The 20,553-nt window shown below is 41.0% G+C and overlaps 2 protein-coding genes across 2 annotated transcripts; both read left to right on the top strand.

Moving 5' to 3' along the window:
• The first annotated feature begins 14,637 nt into the window (after nt 1–14,637).
• Nucleotides 14,638–15,717, top strand: LOC146978970 (4-galactosyl-N-acetylglucosaminide 3-alpha-L-fucosyltransferase 9-like). The gene has a single exon (XM_085790506.1). It carries the CDS (start codon nt 14,638–14,640, stop codon nt 15,715–15,717), a length of 1,080 nt encoding a protein of 359 aa, XP_085646632.1.
• Nucleotides 15,718–16,790: 1,073 nt separating this feature from the next.
• Nucleotides 16,791–17,870, top strand: LOC146978969 (4-galactosyl-N-acetylglucosaminide 3-alpha-L-fucosyltransferase 9-like). The gene has a single exon (XM_085790413.1). The coding sequence runs from the start codon at nt 16,791–16,793 to the stop codon at nt 17,868–17,870; it is 1,080 nt and encodes a 359-aa protein (XP_085646539.1).
• Nucleotides 17,871–20,553: the final 2,683 nt, after the last annotated feature.

Raw genomic sequence — 20,553 nt, 5'->3', positions numbered from 1 at the left:
GTGTGAAATAAAAATTAATTCAGACCAAGTCTAAATTTTGATTAACCATTGACATTTGAATTAGGTAACATGTAGATGAAAGAGCAGGTTCTTAGATAAAATGTGATTCATTCCATTGATGTTCATTTCAAACCAGCATGCTGGTACACCTAGTCAAACAATGACTGACTGGGGTGGGGATGAACACCTTTTATCTTGTTGTTGTTTTAAGTGTCAACCGTATTTCCTGGAATTTTACATGGATTATGAGCTGCTTCAGACTTCCTGCTGAAGGTGTCCAGTATGTGCACCATTCATTGGCATTATCAGAATATGTTTTAGACAGTCTCTGTTTTTAGTTTTTTAATCTCACTGTTACAATTTACCCAAGGTTGTGTTACAACCTACCCTAGTAGTTGGGTAGGTAATAATTTCCATCCTATAAAACAACACAGCAGTATTAGGCCTACTTAATATACAATTTACCCAATACTAAAACACATGTCCAAAATGGTGAAGTAGCCTATATATAAAACAAATAAACAAACAAAAAAACAAAAAAGAAAAGTAGGCAGACAGACAATCAACAACAGACAATAAATAATGCAACAATAAACATGATACAAAGAGAGATACGATTAAACAAGGATTCAAGCAAGCCTTAAACGTAAGGCAAGCAATCATTAGGGCATGCAGGTCAGGTGAGCAGGCTAGAACATATGCTCACAGGAAGAGAGCAAGCCAGCAAACAGAGTAATTATGATATGGGAAGACATGAGAAAGTAGACTACTGTAGGATGATCTGCTGGCATTTAAATTATTGGTAGTGGTCACAGACTTGATTCTCTAAAATCCATAATTTCATGGTGTTTAAAAGCTTTGTGTGTTTCAATGTTACAAATATTAAGTGATATGGGGCTCTACTTTCCTGGCGCAACTCAGGGGGCGCAGCGAGGTGAACCCTGGCACAGCCGACGCAGTGGTATTTTCCTCCAGTGCAACAACGTGCGCAGACAAAAAAAAACAAAAAAAAAACTTGCTTATAAACAGAGTGAATGGGTTGTAGTGATGTCCAGTTGAAACCAACTGGTGAGACAATATCTGAGGTGGGGCATTATCAATGAATCAAAAATACAACCTTGCAGCTTCTGTGGGTTAGACAGGGTCGTATACGTCTGAAATTTGCAAGATTGCATTTGATTGTTTTAGTGACGCTTTTCAATTGTTTTTTAAATGTATGGTTTGAGTCCAGGACAATTCCAAGATACTTTGATTCTGTCACTACAACCTCTCACCTGCAACATACACATCTGGATCCCGTGTGCTTGATGCACTTTTTGTGAAGAACATGTATAGGCCTACTGTTTTTTTTTTCACATTTAGATGTGGGCAAGAGCTGTAGCCATTTAGACCATGGTTGCTAATAGTTGTTTTTTGGCACCTCTTCTTAGAAAAAACAGCCAAATTTTCAGCTGTCCCAACCCTGCCAGTATTTAATATTGTCTCTTTAAAAGCAACATCTAAATGTCTTTGCACAGCAGTCTCCAAATGTGTGTTTACTGGATATGTTCAAGTTTGTCTCCATTATAACGTGACGGGGATATGAGTGTATGTATCTGGAAACCCAATATAACTTAACGTAGCCTAATTTCTGTAGCAGCTGAAGAACCCACCGGCCGGCCTTTTGTGTGGAGTTTGCATGTTCTCCCCTTGCATGCGTGGATTCTCCGGGTACTCCGGCTTCGTCCCCCTGGCTTCGTCCCTGCGATAGACCCCGCCCAAATTCAGCTGAGATTAGTCTGGGGCCATTGACTCGTTTATTTTGGTAAGCAACCGGATCCAGGGCGAGAGAGACAGGCCTTTGCGTCAAAATAAAAGCTAATAGAATGCGGTGAAACCTTTTAATTTAAGGAATATAATTCACAAGAAAGTCCCCGAGCCATTAAGTTAACCTTTTGCTTATTTCATTACAAGTTAATGTCTATTTTATAAGTTTTATGTTGGTGAACACTTTTATTTTGGTGAATTTGGTGATTTCTGGATCCGCTAGAATACGGGAACCAGAATGCAGATAAAATTCGGAGTTAACAGACACCAGGCTCTTCTCCTCTCTGAAGAGCCTGGTGACACAAGGCTAGCTGAGACCCGTGACCCTAGTGCAGGATAAGCAGTATGGGAAATGAATGAACAAACAGGTGGTAGTCTAATGTTTATCTTGTAGCCTAATTTCATTACAAACTTAATGTTGCTTTTATCAACGAAAACTATGACGAAATATCGTTGTCAACGAACCTTTATCACGTGATGAAAACGAGACGAGACGCAACGTAAATGGTGGTCATGTGACGATAACCTAAATATAATGCAATATTGTTGACGAATAAAGACAAGATTAAAGGTGGTTTACAAAATAAAAACTCTGCTCAAATGTCTCTTCACTTTCGTTGACCAAAACGAGATAAGACTGAATAATGTTATAATGTTTAGTCGCGTTATTATTATTATTTTGCAGTATATTTCTGTTTCCTAGGCAGGCCACGTCACTTCCTTATTCCTCACTCACGGCATTATTTAGATAGAAGATGCAGCTGCGGTGGGTTAGTGTTAACGAAAATATAAGTAACAAATTTAAAGGGATAGTTCAACATTTTGGCATAACCATGTTGGAATTGTGAAATGGGTTCATTTGACTGAAAGAAAAATTTGGTTTCGTCTATAGTACTAGACTAGGTAATTATACTATTGACTGAGTTTAATAGAATTACAATAATCATTGACTAAAACTAGACTAAAATGTCATCAGTTTTCGTCGACTAAAACTAGACAAAAATAGTCATGGATTATTCTTTTTTTAAAGTATATTTTTGGGGCTTTTTGCCTTTAATTGACAGGAGAGAGAGACAGGAAATGGGAGGCAGAGAGGGAGGAATGACACGCAGGAAGTGGTCGTTCGACGCAGGATTCAAACTGGGGCCTCCTGCAGTGAGGACTATAGCCTCAACACATGGGGCGGGTACTGTACCAACTGAGCTAAACACCACCCCAGTCCTGGATTATTCTGACTAAAACAAGACTAAAATGCTCAGACTTTTAGTCGACTGAAACTTGACTAGACCAAAAAGAAAACCAAACCAAAAACCAAAAACCAAAATGACAGTTTGACACAAAGACTAAAACAACATGATGTTGTTTTACCTGCCCAACCTACGATGTGTTATGTGAGCAATGTGAACCATGAACCACATGAATTACACAGAACTGCACAATGCCACACCTGAAAACAGATTCGGCCCTAACCAGTTTGGTGCCCTAGGCAAGATATTAACTAGCGCCCTATAGTATACAGTAATAAAGATATTTATATTTATTATTTATTATTTATTATTTAAGTGCATCTGAAACAAGGAGTAAATGTGATCATTGACTGTTCCATCATGATATTAGTAAAATATATATTGTTAAAGCTGCTGATGGTGAAACTCAGGCAATAGTCAGGCAATATATGCACCTATCAATTGTAAGACAGAACAATGAAATTCATCATGCACATTTTTATGATCCCTGACGAGGCCTGACAAATAATTTCTCACGTCTTTAACTATTCTTTGGTGTTGAGGAGGGGAAACATTTTTATGTATGCCGTTTCATGTAGCTTATTACAAATGTTTGTATAACCATTATGTACTTTCAATTGATCATTTGTTGCATATTACTTTGTTTACAGGGCCTGAAGCTAACTTTTTTGGCCACCTGCCACAGTGGCTTTTTACGAGCCAAATTTTTTTGTGCCTAAAATAAAGGTGAACAACACAGAGTGTCACTGTTATGACGATACCTTCAAGTAAAGTGTTACCGACAAGGGCCCCCATTTGGATGACCAGGCAGCGCAGCGCCCCTCTGGGTGGCCGGTGCCCCTAGTATTTGCCTATACTGCCTATGCCACAGGCCGGAAAACATACCAATAGTATAGCTAACTCAAAACAAAAACTTTGTCATCGCCACAGGTGCAGATGAGTCTGTCTCCCACAGGAAAAACTTTGTCTCTAACCTGAAACTACACTATTATGGTGTTACATCATTGAAACAGGTTTTCTCGTATTTGCATCACATAGCCCATTCATGAATTCTACCCTGGCAACCTGTTTTTGGATATTTTAGCCGCCTCATGCATGACAGTCAGGTACGACTGTCCTAAAAAGACTCTATGTTGAGTGATTTCAGGTGTAGGAGTAACCCGTAGCAGATTTTTGCCTAAGGCCCCAAGGATGTCCGAACTGGCTCAACCTGAAAGGCAAGGCTTGCAAATATATCTCCAAGGAAGGAAGGCTAAATATTTGTCAGAGCAACAGCTGCAGTCTCCATGTCGCGATAAAGAAAAAATCTCCAACACTGGTGAGTAGAACTGATGATTATTCAAAAGAAGATGCACCACACTTGGAAGAGTCACACTTTTCCTTTACACAGTGTGTCCATTATTTTTTAATAAAGTGTGACACCAACTGAATAAATTAATTAGTTAAATAATGAATGCAGTGTTCCAGATTGTATTCACTTTTTAATGTTGGTGTCTGTCAAACAGCCAAGGGAGCTTCACTGTCGACTGTGATTAAATCCCAGAGTGTAGGTTTATCTAAACTAGTCATGGGATGGTTACCATTTTCAATCTTTCCTCCTGGTAACCAAGGGGGGAAAAAAGTATGTCTTGTGTTTTTCTTTTTTCCTTGATTTTCTGCCTATTTGAGCCCCCAAGAAATATTTTATAGTTTAGAATTTTTTTATTTTATTTTTTTGTATTGTATTGTATTGGAATTTAGGATTGAAAAAATAAATAGATTATGGTTGTATAGGTATAAAAGGCATAATCATTAAATCTCACATCTCTACTGGAATTGTTTGCAATCAACAGTGCTTTAGCTAACTTCTTTATAAGCACATTTCTAATTTGCATAGGCCTTTAGCCATTTAATCACTACAAATTATTAAAAGGATCACAAATGAAAACTACTCATACAGAGAAATAGCCTATATCAGTGACATGGCCTAGAATTGCCCTATATTTCCAGTAAAAATGTTAAAGTCAAAATCAACTTTATTGTCAGTGCTATCATGATTTAGCCTATGATAGACTATATAGAAATTGAAATTGTGTTTCTCTCTGTTTGCAGTGCCATTTAAATAGAATAAAAATAATATAAGCAACTACAAATATATGAGAGACATATATTTAAATAGTAGCCTGAACCCCAGTGTCATAATCCTAACATAGTTAACGCCTTAATGCATGCGATTGTGTGACTTGGGTAAAGCCTGCCTGTGTAGTCTATTGTCTGTGTCTGTGTCGCCACTGGGTTTGTCACATGTCAGTTCATTCCAAAAAGAAATGTTTTGACTCAACAAAAAAAATCAACGCAACAGTTTCCATTAGTCTTTCTTAGTTATGACAACTTAATTTGAAATTGCATTGAACCAACAAACAACATTACATTGGGGGAATTAGCTTTACCTCTTCAGTCAAAGATTATTTTAATTACCTCTTACTTAATAATTCCTAGCCTAAATGCAAGTTTTTAAGTTGATAACTCAAAAAATCGAGTTTCTCCAACTAGTTTTACCATGTTATCTTCTAGTTAAAGCAGAAGTAAGCGATATTTTTGTGTTAATATAAGTCTTAAATAGTTATATCTTCCGACAGCAATCACTTACATAGAGTGTTTGGACCGAAACACGGGTCTCTCAGTCACTCTGCTCTGCTCTGAGCCGAGGAGAAAACTTTTCTTGTATCCTACAAGTTTTATCCAATGAGGAGAGAGAACGGCATGAAGGGCTGTGTGTGCAGCCAAGGGATGCGCCTGAATGTGGTGACGTAGGGACGAGGACCAACAGATCCATGACGAGGGCGGGGGCTGCCAACTTCATCGGCTGACAAGAAGTTATGGTGCTTTCAAGGCAACTCGTAACTCGTGTTTTTTTGACCTGTGAAGTTGTACCAGTTCGATCTGGTGCGAGTTCACGGGTCGGAAAAACATGATTGGCCGTTATAGTGCACTTTCACAGGCATCAGGTCAGAGAAACGCAAGTTGCGGGTTGCCTGGGACGCTACAAAGTCGTAAGTCGTGACTTGAAGCTGTAATTTACGGTTTCAAAACGACCGGATCGCTTACTTCTGCTTTAAATACTGCGGTTTGCGCGTGTTGTCATTTAGCAGGTTACCAGTAGATCACCTATTTTGCGTGCGCTAACCAAACACGCAAAATTTTACTAGGAGCACGCAATTTAGCGCCCTTTATCTGGGATCTTAGTAGATCCGGCCCAAAGTGTGTTTTTTATGACTTTGTTATTGATTTATTTGAGGACGTCATATGTGTGAATGTTTAGACCTGCTGCAAACTACTGTTGACAATAATACATTCTTATGAATGTTTGTGTAACGCTCAGTTTGTTGAAAATGAATTTGGCACACCCAATTTTTGCTGGTGCACACCCAATGTCTTTTTTTCCACTGTGGTGAAACAAACAAAACTTGAATAAGGCTTTTCTCATCGACTCTCTTGCTGAGCACACGTTTTGAAAGAAGTGCAAATTCATTATTTTTGTAGAACTGTTAGAAGTAAAGGAAATAATACTCACCATGAAATGTCCTTTATATTGAGTTTCTTAAGCTAACAGACCGTCTTGCTATCAGAACTTGTCCAGGCATGTTATGCAGGTGGGAACTTGAAATTGTAACTTCATTGTGTAGAAAAATTAAGTTATCAAGTCAACTTAGTAAAGTAAGTAGGCTACAACTTGAATTTGGTTTTAAATTTGAGTTTAAATCACATACAAAATTAAGTTGATGTAATTAGGCCTACCAATTATTTGAACACAACTTATAAAATAAAGTTTGCAACTTAGAAGGTTGCTCTAAATTGACTAATTAGAATTTTAAACTTGCCTCCATGTATTAAATGAAGTGGTGGTAAAAGCTCCTCTGAGTTACTTTTTAGAGTGTTGGAATACGGTAACGTCCCGTAGCCTATAAATTGAGGATGAAATTATTAGCCCCCCTTTGAAAATTACACTTTTTCCCAAATTCTGTTAAACAGAGCAAAGCATTTTTAACACAGCCTTTTTGAACATCATAGCTTTATTTTTGAATGCTTGCATTAATTTACTTTGCATACAGAAACAGAATTTCACAGAAACCAAAAACTACCAGGGTCAAAATCTCCTGATGTTAATGGTCAGTTGTAGCCGACCCTTTTTGCTGGATAACAGCGTGCAGTTGTTTGTTTTAGTTTCCAGCAAGTCTGACACGTCTCCTGTGAAATCTCACAGCCCATTCTTCTTTGGGAAATCTCTCCAGCTCCTCCAGATTTGATGGCCTTCTGGCATGGACCTTGGTCTTAAGTCCGCCAAACAGATTTTCAATGGGATTCAAGTCAGAGCTTTGTGCAGGTTGGTCAATAACATTCACTTTGGTCCTCTGGAGGCAGTTCTTCACTCGGAGTGACCTATGTTTTTGTTCATTGTTATGTTGGAAGAGATAGCAACAACCCAGACCCAGTACTGGGTCGCTTCTAGTGAAGAACTACCTCTAGAGGACCAAAGTGAATGTTATTGACCAACCTGCACAAAGCTCTGACTTGAATCCCATTGAATATAAAACTCTACTATTGGGTAAAGAACCATACAGCAACGTTGAGTCATTTGGTCTTGGTGTCAACTACAAAAAAGGACCATTAGCCTATATTCTAAACAGAAATTCTTCAACTGTTTTCTAAGGTAAACATAATTACTGATATGTATAAAAAAAATAATTAAAAAAAAGAGAGAGATGCATCTGACCAAACTGTCCAGTACAGTGGACACAAATGAATGAACGGGGACTCAGGAGGCTAGTAGGTGTCAGGTGCAACTGTTAAAAAAAAAGGGTTCGGGTAGGAGTGCCCCTCAGCAGAATTTCCCCTAGGGCTCCATGGAGGTCCAAACTGGCTCTGCCTGAAAACTTCCTCAGCCACAACAACTGGTTTAACCTGAATGGATCCCTGGCCTCAACAACCTTGGTAATTACAAGTTATTGAAAGCTTTGGTTTTCGTCAATGGGTGCGGCCACTATGTCGCTGGCATTTTTGATGATTCACCATAACAATTGGCTTTATGGCCAGGTGTGTCTGACCTCACAACAACGGTCAGACACACCTGGATTAATCAGTTTGTCCAATAATGTAAGTCAGGAAATAAAGGAGCTGGCTAAAGTTCAGGAAGTAGTGGAGCTGGGCATAAAGCCTATTCAAACAGCTTTCGCTCCCACATACTTCCATCCAAACTGCTTCAGAGTTTCTGGATATGATAAGAGTCCCACCCTGAACGTGACATTAATACTGTATTCAGTCTTCCTCATAACACTCATCTGTGGAAACAGCAAATGACGTATTTTACAGTGACAGCCACTGATTTACCTACCGGACAAGTTGACAAAACTCGATAATGAAGAGCATGAGATTTTGTGCAAAGGCCTGTCTATGGCGGCGTATATCAAACATGGATCCTTTGCCATGAAACATCAATTCACTGTAACTCCATCATGCCAACAGGCCAAAATTGTATTGATGCCGCTATGAGAGACCACGCCTAAATACATTTGCATACAATGCAGAACGTCTCTGCTTATGTTTGGTTACGCCACCTAATGGATAAAAGGAATATCAACTTTCAATCTATTTATTACTCCCAGAAGGTTATTCCTCTCCCCTTTCTCACTTGGCCAACAGATACTTCATGTTATAATGATGGTTTATTGTGAACACTGTGACAAAAGGGCGTGGTCAACGCAGTGGTCCACATTCTGTTATGCATTTGTCTTTTTACCTGAAACTTGGTGACACAATTCTACTTCCTCTGACGACATTACATGGTGAAAATTGCTTCTCATGTTTACGCAGGAATGGGCTTCATGCACAGCTTCACTACTTCCTAATAAGCCAGCTCGTTTATTTCCTGTCTTACATTATTGGACCAATTGATTAATCCAGGTGTGTCTGACCTCACTCAGGAAGTAGTGGAGCTGTGCATAAAGCACATTGCCGTCATACATTGTTGAATCTCCCCCATGTTTTGTATGTTTGATGGCACTTTCATGCTGAGCACATCTGCATAATCACATGAGTTCTACTCTACTGAAAACAGGAAGTAGCTCTTTACCCTCAATTACTTCCATTTCATTACTTTTTCCTATTGTAATCTGATACACAGATGCCTGCTTCCTGCCTGGTCACTGGCTAGTCACTGGCTCCATATACAATCTTGTTTTAAGACCCAAAAGTAAGATTAGTCTTTATCATCAAAATATTTTTTACTGTAAGACATTTTAAGTCAGTGTAAGGGATAATGTGTCTTCCTGGCACATATCCACCATGGCACCATGGCACCAGGGCTAAATCTTAGATCCAATCACTAACAATTAATTACATTTTGATGCTGACACAAAAACTTTATCAACCAACCCAGAATGCCAAACCAGCCCACAAATTCTGCAAAAATGCTTAAGAAACATTAAAGATAGGGTAGGAGATCTTTTTCTGGATAATTTATTTTTACTGTATGTCCTGTATGTTTTACTGAAATCCTCTCCACCTGGCATCTAACTGCCATCTTTTTGTAGTCCAAATGAAGGGTGAACCACATAGACTGTGCTGTTGGCTGTGACTTCATTCACCCCTTCATTCGCATAGACTATAAAGTGAACGGGAACACCATTGTTATTTGTATATGTGTGCCTTTACTTGCCTTTCAGGGCATGTGTATTTCCCAGTGTATGTGTTGTTTTTTATCATACATGATCCTAAACTAATCATTACCTTATTGAAATTATCATTTTATCATAATTTTAAACATACTTTAACATGTAGAGAAAAAATAATTGTTACCCATGTCCTAGTAGAGCAATAAAGTGATAGTAACAAAAAATTAAAGCCGCAAGCGGCGATGGCGGGCCCTCGCTCGCCCATGCCACCGCGGGGCCTGAGGCACGCCGGGGCTGTGGCGCGGAGCAGAAATGGAGAAAAAACCTGGAAGGAGGCAAAAAACGCAATGTTTCGTTCATCCACCAGGGGGCAGTCACCGCATGTGGTCTGGTGCGTTCAGGGGCGGCCCCTCATCACTCCTGTGAAGTTTGGAGTGAATCGGACAAAGCATGAGGGAGTTATGAGCAGTTAAAGGTTCGTCCACCAGGGGGCAGTAATGGGATGCGTGCAGCTGTGTTCAGAGTCAGTCCCTCATCACACATGTGAAGTTTTGTGGAAATCGGACAATGTTGATGTAAAATATGGCACTTCCTGTTTCCACTAGGGGGCGAATGAGTGAGATCGCCTATGAGCATATGGAGACGTTGAGGTCGTGACCCTGGACCTGTGTACCAATTTTCATGTTGATACGAGTTCAATAAAGCCATCCAAAGGGCAAACGTATTGTCATGGCGAGGAATGGTCGCCGCGTCGCCACACGGACGCCATTACTCGTAGCTTCACAGTGTTCATGATGGAGCTTCACCAACTGGTTCTGCATGTTTTAGAAGTGGAATGAAGTTGATGGGGCAAAGTATGTACATTTTCCAAATTTTAGTACACTTCCTGTTACCACCGGGGGGCGCTATGAGTTACGTGGGAAGTTAATATATCGGGACGTTCAGGGCGGAGCCATCATCATGTCCAGCAAGTTTGAAGTTGATTGGATGAAGTATGTGGGCGTGAGAGCCACTCGTATGGACATGGCGAGAACGCCAAAGTCTGTTGAGCACAGGTAGCCACGCCCTTTGACCTACGGACTCACGGAGCACAACTTAAGCTCAGCTAGGTCTGGAGATGTGGTATACCTAATTTGAACTTGATCGGGCAAATTCTGTGGGAGGAGTTACGTTTAGGCGGGAAAAATCAAAACCAAAATGGCCGACTTCCTGTTGGGTTGAGGTCATGAGGTCAAGAGGATTTTTTGTATATCTGGGTATAATACATATGTGTACCAAATTTTGTGTGTGTACGACAAAGTAAGACGAATGGCGATGCCATTGACATGTGTTTGTAGGGGGCGCTATTCGGTCATTTTGCGCCGTCCATGTGCGGCACCACCAAAATATCGAATTTCGGAGAAGGCCGGACGTCCGTGCAAAAGTAGACGCATTTTCGCATTTGGGAAAGGGGCGAAATTGGGGCCAGAAGTTGCGTAAGAATAATAATAATTAAAGCCGCAAGCGGCGATGATCGGCCCTCGCTCGCCCATGCCACCGCGGGGCCTGAGGCACGCCGGGGCTGTGGCGCAGAGCAGAAATGGAGAAGAAACCCGGAAGGAGGCCAAAATTGCAATGTTTCGTTCATCCACCAGGGGGCAGTCACCGCATGTGGTGTGGTGCGTTCAGGGGCGGCCCCTCATCACTCATGTGAAGTTTGGAGTGAATCGGACAAAGCATGAAGGAGTTATGAGCAGTTAAAGGTTCGTCCACTAGGGGGCAGTAATGGGATGCATGCAGGTGTGTTCAGGGTCAGTCCCTCATCACACATGTGAAGTTTCGTGGAAATCGGACAATGTTGATGCAAAAAATCGCACTTCCTGTTTCCACTAGGGGGCCACATGAGCGACACCCCTATCAGATGGAAGAGGTCTCCACCCTGGACCTGTCTATCAAGTTTCATGATGATACGAGTTCAATAAAGCCATCAAAAAGCCAAACGTATTTTCATGGCGAGGAATTGATGGTAGCCACGCCCCCACAGGGACGCCATTACTCGTAGCTTCACGGTCTTCATAATGTAGCTTCACCAACTGGTTCTGCATGTTTTACAAGTGGAATGGAGTTGATTGGGTGAACTATGTATTTTTAATGAATTTTAGTTCACTTCCTGTTACCACCGGGGGGCGCTATGAGCGACGTAGGCAAATAATATGTCGGATCGTTCAGGGTCTCGCCATAGATTTTTGCACCAAGTTTGAAGCGTCTACGATCAAGTATGTGGGCGTGAGAGCCAATCGTATTACATGGCGAGCACGCCAAAGTGAATTGAGCGCTGGCAGCCACGCCCTTTGACCTACGGACTCACGGAGCACAAGATAAGCTCAGCTAGGTCTGGAGATGTGGTGTACCTAATTTCAACTTGATCGGGCGAACGCTGTGGGAGGAGTTAAGTTTAGGCGGGAAAAATCTAAACCAAAATGGCCGACTTCCTGTTGGGATTTCACCATGACATTAAGAGGCTTTTTTGCATATCTGGGTATAATACATATGTGTACCGAATTTTGTAGGTCTACGCCAAAGTAAGCAAAATTGTCTATGGGACTTTTCAAAATTTGTAGGGGGCGCTATTTCGCCATGTCGCGTCGGACATGTGCGACCACCACATATATCGAATTTCGGATCAGGCCGGACGTCCGGGCAAAAGTTCACGCATTTTCGAAGTCGGGAAAGGGGCCAAATTGGGGCATTTAGGTGACGGAATAATAAGAATAATAATAATAATAAAAAACAACGCGATTTCAATAGCCCCTCGGGCGAGTGCTACTCGCCGCTCGGGCCTAATTAAAGCCGCAAGCGGCGATGACGGGCCCTCGCTCACCCATGCGACCGCGGGGCCTGAGGCACGCCGGGGATGTGGCGCGAAGGTGAAAGGGAGAAAAAACCAGGAAGGAGGCAAAAAAAAAGTAATATTTCGTTCATCCACTAGGGGGCAGTAATGGGATGCGTGCAAGTGTGTTCAGGGTCAGTCCCTTATCACACATGTGAAGTTTGGAGTGAATCGGACAAAGCATGAGGGAGTTATGAGCAGTTAATGGTTCATCCACTAGGGGGCAGTAATGGTATGCGTGCAGGTGTGTTCAGGGTCAGTCCCTCATCACACATGTGAAGTTTGGAGTGAATCGGACAAAGCATGAGGGAGTTATGAGCAGTTAATGGTTCATCCACTAGGGGGCAGTAATGGTATGCGTGCAGGTGTGTTCAGGGTCAGTCCCTCATCACACATGTGAAGTTTCGTGGAAATCGGACAATGTTAATGTAAAATATGGCACTTCCTGTTTCCACTAGGGGGCGAATGAGTGAGATCGCCTATGAGCATATGGAGACGTTGAGGTCGTGACCCTGGACCTGTGTACCAATTTTTATGTTGATACGAGTTCAATAAAGCCATCCAAAGGGCAAACGTATTGTCATGGCGAGGAATGATAGCCACGCCCCCACAGGGACGCCATTACTCGTAGCTTCACAGCGTTCATAATGTAACTTCACCAACTGGTTCTGCATGTTTTAGAAGTGGAATGAAGTTGATGGGGCAAAGTATGTACATTTTCCAAATTTTAGTTCACTTCCTGTTACCACCGGGGGGCGCTATGAGTTACGTGGGAAGTTAATATATCGGGACGTTCAGGGCGGAGCCATCATCATGTCCAGCAAGTTTGAAGTTGATTGGATGAAGTATGTGGGCGTGAGAGCCACTCGTATGGACATGGCGAGCACGCCAAAGTGAATTGAGCGCTGGCAGCCACGCCCTTTGACCTACGGACTCACGGAGCACAAGATAAGCTCAGCTAGGTCTGGAGATGTGGTATACCTAATTTGAACTTGATCGGGCGAACGCTCTGGGAGGAGTTAATTTTAGGCGGGAAAAATCAAAACCAAAATGGCCGACTTCCTGTTGTGTTGAGGTCATGAGGTCAAGAGGATTTTTTGTATATCTGGGTATAATACATATGTGTACCGAATTTTGTGTGTGTATGACAAAGTAAGACGATGGCGATGCCATTGACACGTGTTTGTAGGGGGCGCTATTCAGCCATTTGGCCACGCCCATTTCCAACGACTTTAAAATATCAAATTTTTCGCGAGGCCTGATGTGCATGCCAAAATTCACGCGTTTTGGGGCATGTTGAGGCCCCCAAAAATGCGATTTTAGGGAGAATATAATAATAATAATAAACATAGCAATTACAATAGGGCTTTCGCTGGGCGACTTGCAGTCGCCGCTCGGGCCCTAATAATAAACAGCGCGATTTCAATAGGGCTTTCGCTGGGCGACTTGCAGTCGCCGCTCGGGCCCTAATAAGTTACTGAATGACAGCATCAACAGCCGACTCTTCAGTCTGGCATTAGTTTGTCCTTTGTTTTTGAAAGTTGTGTCATGTACATGTTATGATCATGATCACTATACTGCCAGGACCACACTGACCATCATACCAAATGACAGAGAGGGTAAAATAAACTTGTGTACACTTGACTAATGCATATCCAGCAGTGTAAGTATCTAAAAGTGGTTTCTCATGTTGAACTGCGGAGGCTTCATCCATATTTTTGCATTCACATGCTTTCAACTGACAGAAGCCTGCTTGAATACGAGAGACAGCGACGATCCAGCCCTTACACTCCGTGGAAAGGTGAGAACGGCTTTTCTTCATCCAGTGATAGCAATGTTTTAAGTCCAGATTTATAATAATGACTGTATTGATGAACTTTGGGCATTGCAAAGTGCTTGTTTTTTCCAATTTGTTCTTTTAGAAGACTTTATACCTGCTAAATAATTATCATAATTGATCAGTGTTGTCTTGGCTACATTGATGACTTCATGCTACAAGACAAGACATGCTGCAAGAGCCTCAAGCTAACTGAGCTTGACGTGTTCTTCCGCCTCTCCACAGATGATGACCACATGGAAAACTGTGTGCTTAGTGACAATTGCTGCTTTTGCTGTCATCGGCTCTTTTCTGTATATTCAACCACTATCCCACCCTGATTGTCCATCTCCGTCCACATTAGAAGAAAGACATGAAGAAACCTCTGAAACCACAGATCCCACTGAAAAGCCCATAGTCCTGCTGTGGTCCTGGCCTCTTGGTGTGCAGTTTAATTTCAGCGCCTGTTTCTCCTACTACAAGATTGACAGCTGCGTTCTGACAGAAGACAGATCCTTGTACAGTAAAGCAAAGGGAGTCATTTTCTTCCACAAAAACATAGCCTGGGATTTAAGCAACATGCCTCAGGAGCCACGTCCATATTTTCAGAAGTGGATTTGGTACCATGTGGAGTCTCCAACGAACACTGCAAAGATTCCCGGTTTGGAGAACCTGTTCAACTTAACACTGAGCTACAGACGAGATGCTGGCATCACTGTGAGGAATGAGATGTTAATCAGGAAAACAGAGGTGAATGACGACTTTGCTCTGCCCAAGAAAGACAAACTGGTATGTTGGATCGTGAGTAACACCAACCGTGGTACTGGAACAGGTACAAGAGAGACCATTTATGACGAACTATCGAAGCACATCAAAGTCGAGGTCTATGGTGGTTTTTCACAAAGATGGTTACAATATGAGGACTATTACTCCACCCTTGCTAGTTGCAAGTTTTACCTCTCTTTTGAGAATTCACTCCACAGAGACTACATGGTTGAGAAGGTCAACGGGCCTTTTGTGGCAGGGACAGTCCCTGTAGTTTTGGGTCCGTCAAGAGAAAACTACGAGCAGTTCTTTCCCTCTGATTCCTTCATTCACGTCGATGACTTCCCTGATCGTAAAGGTCTGGCAGAGTTTCTGAAGCACCTGGACACGGATCATGAAGCGTACATGCGCTACTTCGAGTGGAGAAAGCACTACAAAGTCATTCCTCATCTCCTGAAAATCGAAAGGGAATTCATTCAGCCCATCTGTGTCGCCTGCGATCATATGTCAAGAGACAGGGAGTACAGTGTAGTTCACGACCTCTATGAGTGGTACTTTTCATGAATAGCAAAAGTGAGATCATCATGTGATAGATTGATTACTGACAGTTTTGGCTTTTGGTTACAATTGATTGTTTTTTTGCTTTGTTTTCTGATATTTTATGGAATATTACTCTATAAAATAATTTACATGTTCACCACTGATGAAAATCAAGGTTAGTTATGTAGTTTTGAATGTTTTGGAGTACAACTTTTCCACAGCAAAACAAATTTCAGACTCTCCTTTCTTGCTTTTCTAGCATGTTGTCTATGTAGTCTTTGTAACCAGTATTTCCTTTGATTCATTTGTCACGTCAAAAGCGGATTACTTCTCTACAAATATTTTTCTTCCGCTCTGAACTTTTAGAAGATGGATGATTATTCAAATGTACTGGGTTGAGGAAACATGATCTGTTTGACCGGGTTAATCTCAGTGACTGTGATTGTAGGATTCTGGCTGATAGTGCCAACAACTTTTATGGATTTTTTTTTTGGAAAGATGATTTTGTTGTTTCATATTTGTTTCACTTTGTAGATATAACAGTTTGCTTTGTTTATAACTTCATATAATGAAAATAATAAAGTTACTTAAATTTCAAATAAGGTCATACTAGGATTTTTTGTTGCCTTTGTTGTTATATGGACTACAGCTACTACAATACCTCATTTCAAGACTGATTTTGCATATTTCGATCTGAATTTTCCAAATGCATCACAGACACTTATGAAAATCTGTTGTTTTAAAGTCCAATCTCAAAGTCACAATTGCTTGACCACACAGTCTGACAGACGTGGGACATCAGTTGAATGCCACATCTGGAGGAATTCATGACGAAAGAAGTAGAGAGAAGGACGGGTTTCGCCTGACCTGTGTTCTACTTGTCTTGCCTCTCAGTCTCAACCTGAACCTGCACAACATCTACACACTCCTCCAAGCAGCAGTAGCAGCATTTCCAGCTCCAAAGGAACAGCAGGTATGTGTTCAAGGCTTCTCAATCATTCAATCATTCATTTATCTCTTTATATATACAAATTTGGGAGTTTCTGATGGAACAGCATTGTTAAGATTGTTTTATCTTCTCTCCTTGCAGTGTAAATATGGCCTCTTCCCCCACTTTTTATGTTTTAAAAACCAGACTGACAGCGGCTCTCATGCTGGCTGGAGCCATGACCCTGGTTTTAATGTTCCTCATGTCAGTATCATCTCCCAAATGCGACCCTCTGGATGTAAATTCAGGGCGGTCAAGCACCACTGCAGCAAAACCTGTTGTGCTGCTTTGGTTCTTGCCTGAGAACAATCGCTTTGATTTTCAAGACTGTAAGAGGCTTTTCAACATCAACAGCTGCAGCCTCACAGACGACAGGTCTTTATACTCCAGGGCCGAGGCGGTTCTGATATTTCACAGAGCCATCCAGGACAACCCCTCCAATCTTCCCACCTTGCCGAGACCCAAATTTCAAAGGTGGATCTGGTTTAACATGGACACACCCAACAACACACGCAGGATAGCAGGCATCGAGAGACTATTCAATTTAACCTTGAGCTACAGGAAGGATGCAGACATCCACATTCGCTGGAAGCTGACTATCAGAGAGAAACCAGCTGAGGATGTTGTTATTCCAAAGAAACAGCGATTGCTTTGTTGGATTGTGAATGAGCATGACCTCCGTGCAGGATCAGGGGAGAGATACTACTTTTACACACAGCTTGAAAAACACATAAAGGTGCATATCCTTTTCAGCTCCTCTGCAGAGCCCTTGAGTGGTGACAACTATTTTCAGATGATTAGTAGCTGCAAATTTTTCCTTTCTTTCGAGAATTCAATTAGCAGAGATTACATTACAGAAATATTCACTGACCCCCTCGCAGTGGGCACTGTGCCAATAGTTTTGGGCCTACCAAGAAACAACTACGAGGATTTTGCCCCAGGTTCTTCTTTCATACATGTAAATGACTTTCCTGATTCCAAGGCCCTGGCTGACTTTCTCCTCAAACTGGATGGGGATGATGAGACATACAGAAAGTTTTTTGATTGGAGGCGTTTCTACACTGTCAGACGCCATCTTACTGAGAAAAAGCATGATTTTGCGCATGCCATCTGCCAGGCCTGTCATTATGTAAGCTTGAGAAAGGAGTACAGAATGGTGCCTGACGTGTACAAGTGGTTCTTTCTGTGACACTTTACTACTGTGATGAAGTACTCACTATTGTTTTAAAAAAACTTTTTTCCATAGCACAGATGAAGTGGGACATGTGGGGAAAGAAAACAGCCCTGTTTTTCATTTTGTGACAACAAATGTTCAATAATCCAATGACGCTCTGACTGGTTATTTATCTTGAGAAGAAGGATTTACTGTATCCTTAAACCAAAACCTAATCCTTTAGTTAAAAACATTAAATTTGGGGATACATCGATTTGCACTGAACAGAAATAACTGAGTTTTGGGGCGTCTTATAGCTCACTGGCTACACACAGACTACGGTCCTCACTGCAGCGGCCCCAGCTTGATTTCCCTGGCAGCCATTTGCTGCCTATTATACCCCCCTGCCTCCCCATTTCCTGTGTCTCTCTAACAGTCCTGTCATTAAAGGCATAACCCCCCCCCCAAAAAAAAAAAAAAAAAAAAAAGAAGAAAAATACTTTAAAGAAATAAGAGATAACTGAGTTTCTTCAAACATCTTATCCTGTTTTCAGAAAACAGGAAACATCTGGGCATATTAGATTATGGGTTTCTTTGTTAGCACAGAACATAGGGTGAACTGAAATACTACACACTTGGTGGTGAACATAACTGCAATACTGAACATATCAGACTTTCTTGTGATTTTATATGAATGTTTTTGCAACTTGATACTTAACTTACTTGATACCACACACTGTTTCTCACAAAGTGATTTGTCGTCTATGTCTATGTGGGAGTCCATGAGTCAGCACAGCTGAGAGTGAGAGAGTGGTCCATCTTTTTCCACAAGAAGCAGCCAAAAGGCCTTTAAAAGTATGCTTACCATATCTAAAACTCATTTTTCAAGGCTCTAAGTTTTGTAAGTGATTATGTTATTTGGGTGATCAAATCTTCTACCACTGTGAACGGTTAAAAAATCAGGACAACTCCATCCATGTGAAAGTGATTGCGGGCACGAACTTGATTAAATTCACTGTGATTCATGAAAGTAGCAATGTGTGTTGTTTTTAATATTCAGTTCAAGTTAATCAAACATCAGTGAATTATATGAACAGTATTTAGTAATCATATGGACAAGTCTATATACTTTCCTGGATTGTCATGTTTTATTGTGATATAACTCATTAATTAATTGAAATATAAAAAGAAATTTACCAATAAAGTAAACATAAAACTTTCTTGTTGAGGGGAGTCAACGCACAAGGTTTGGTTGAAATCGGGCCAGTGATTTTGGACAAAATGACCAAAAACCACACAGGTGATTTTCAAAATTTCTAACCCCCGGGGGTGTCGAGAAAAATGTTTTTGACCAAAATTCAAATTTCTCTGAACTTGAATATATCATCTGGGGTCCGAGGGCCGGCAATTATCGTAAGAATGAATAAGTGCCTCAGGACTGCACAGTGTAACAGGAGCATAGAGTCAACAGCATTTCAACAGAGAGGTGGAGAATGAAAACTTCAAACTTTTAATCGTCCAAATAGATAAAAATACTCAAAGTCTGTTTAATTACACACTAATATTATTTGTCTTCTTTTATACAAAAGTCACAGTGAATGTGTAAATAATTTTAGATTATCTAGCTCAACTGGAACACAGCATTAAAACAACACACAAATGTATTGAGAAAATGGACAGGCTTTTACTGTGTGATGGGGCCCTCTGGTGGTTCACCACTGTAAACAGATAATCAGAACTCAGAGGTGAAAAAGGGACAGAAACATCAGCCTGGTCTTGTTTCTGTGATCTCTCAGTGCTACAGATGAAAAAGGTTTGAGAGGAAAACAGGAATAGGGTGAGGTGGAGGATGTGCTTTCCGTTTTAGGATTAGGGTTAGGAAAAGGGTTAGGCTGTAACTGTGTAAAAGGACAGGTTGAAGGTCAGAACAGTGAATTATTGCAACTTGTAGAAATTCAGTAACTTAACTTAAAGCTTTAATTTGCTTCAGCCGCAACCCTTTTCGACCAGCTATATAGTACTTGTTACCTTGAATTTGTTCTGTAGAAATTTTGATGCTGTGATCGAAATAAACATTCATTCTAATAATAATTGATGTACCTTCTCACCTGATAATACATTACACACTCGTGTGAGCATGTTTCAAGGTGGTGGAGCAGGTTTCTGGTGTGTGTAGCAGAGATGAATCAGGTTGGCTCACATTCTGCTTACTAATTCACTCATCTATATAGGATCCATAGAGTTTTATTTCATAATAAATACAAATGTAAGTATAAAGGCTAAGATTGGTGGATGCAGGTGTTTTGTATTTTCAGGGGGAGAGAAAGTGGAAAAGAGAGAGGGGAACAATGAGGGCCGGCAGGGCTGAAACAAGGTAGGAGAAATAAAGAGACCTTCTTGAATGTTAATATGCTCAAGAGAATAACCGATCGGTTAATAATGCAGTGATTTTTAGAAAGTTTTATCATAATCTTGTTTCACTTAGCTCCCACTATAGTGATATAATAGAATAATATACAGTATATTAAATCCACACAGGTATTTAACTATGATGGTCATTTTCACCAATTCACAGTAGAACAGTGACTGATTTAGGATGTTTTGTCACCCTTTACTATAACTGAGATGTACAAACCTGTACCGGCCGTGAGACATTTATTTCTATAGGCTTACTACATTTATACTACTGCACCAGAAGGGCTAAATATGGTAATATTGT

Source organism: Trachurus japonicus, chromosome 11, assembly GCF_045865225.1.
Source record: "Trachurus japonicus isolate A0001 chromosome 11, Traja_1.0".
NCBI lineage: Eukaryota > Metazoa > Chordata > Actinopteri > Carangiformes > Carangidae > Trachurus > Trachurus japonicus.
The sequence above is the reverse complement of the archived record's forward strand: the minus strand, read 5'-3'. Positions and strand labels throughout refer to the sequence as shown.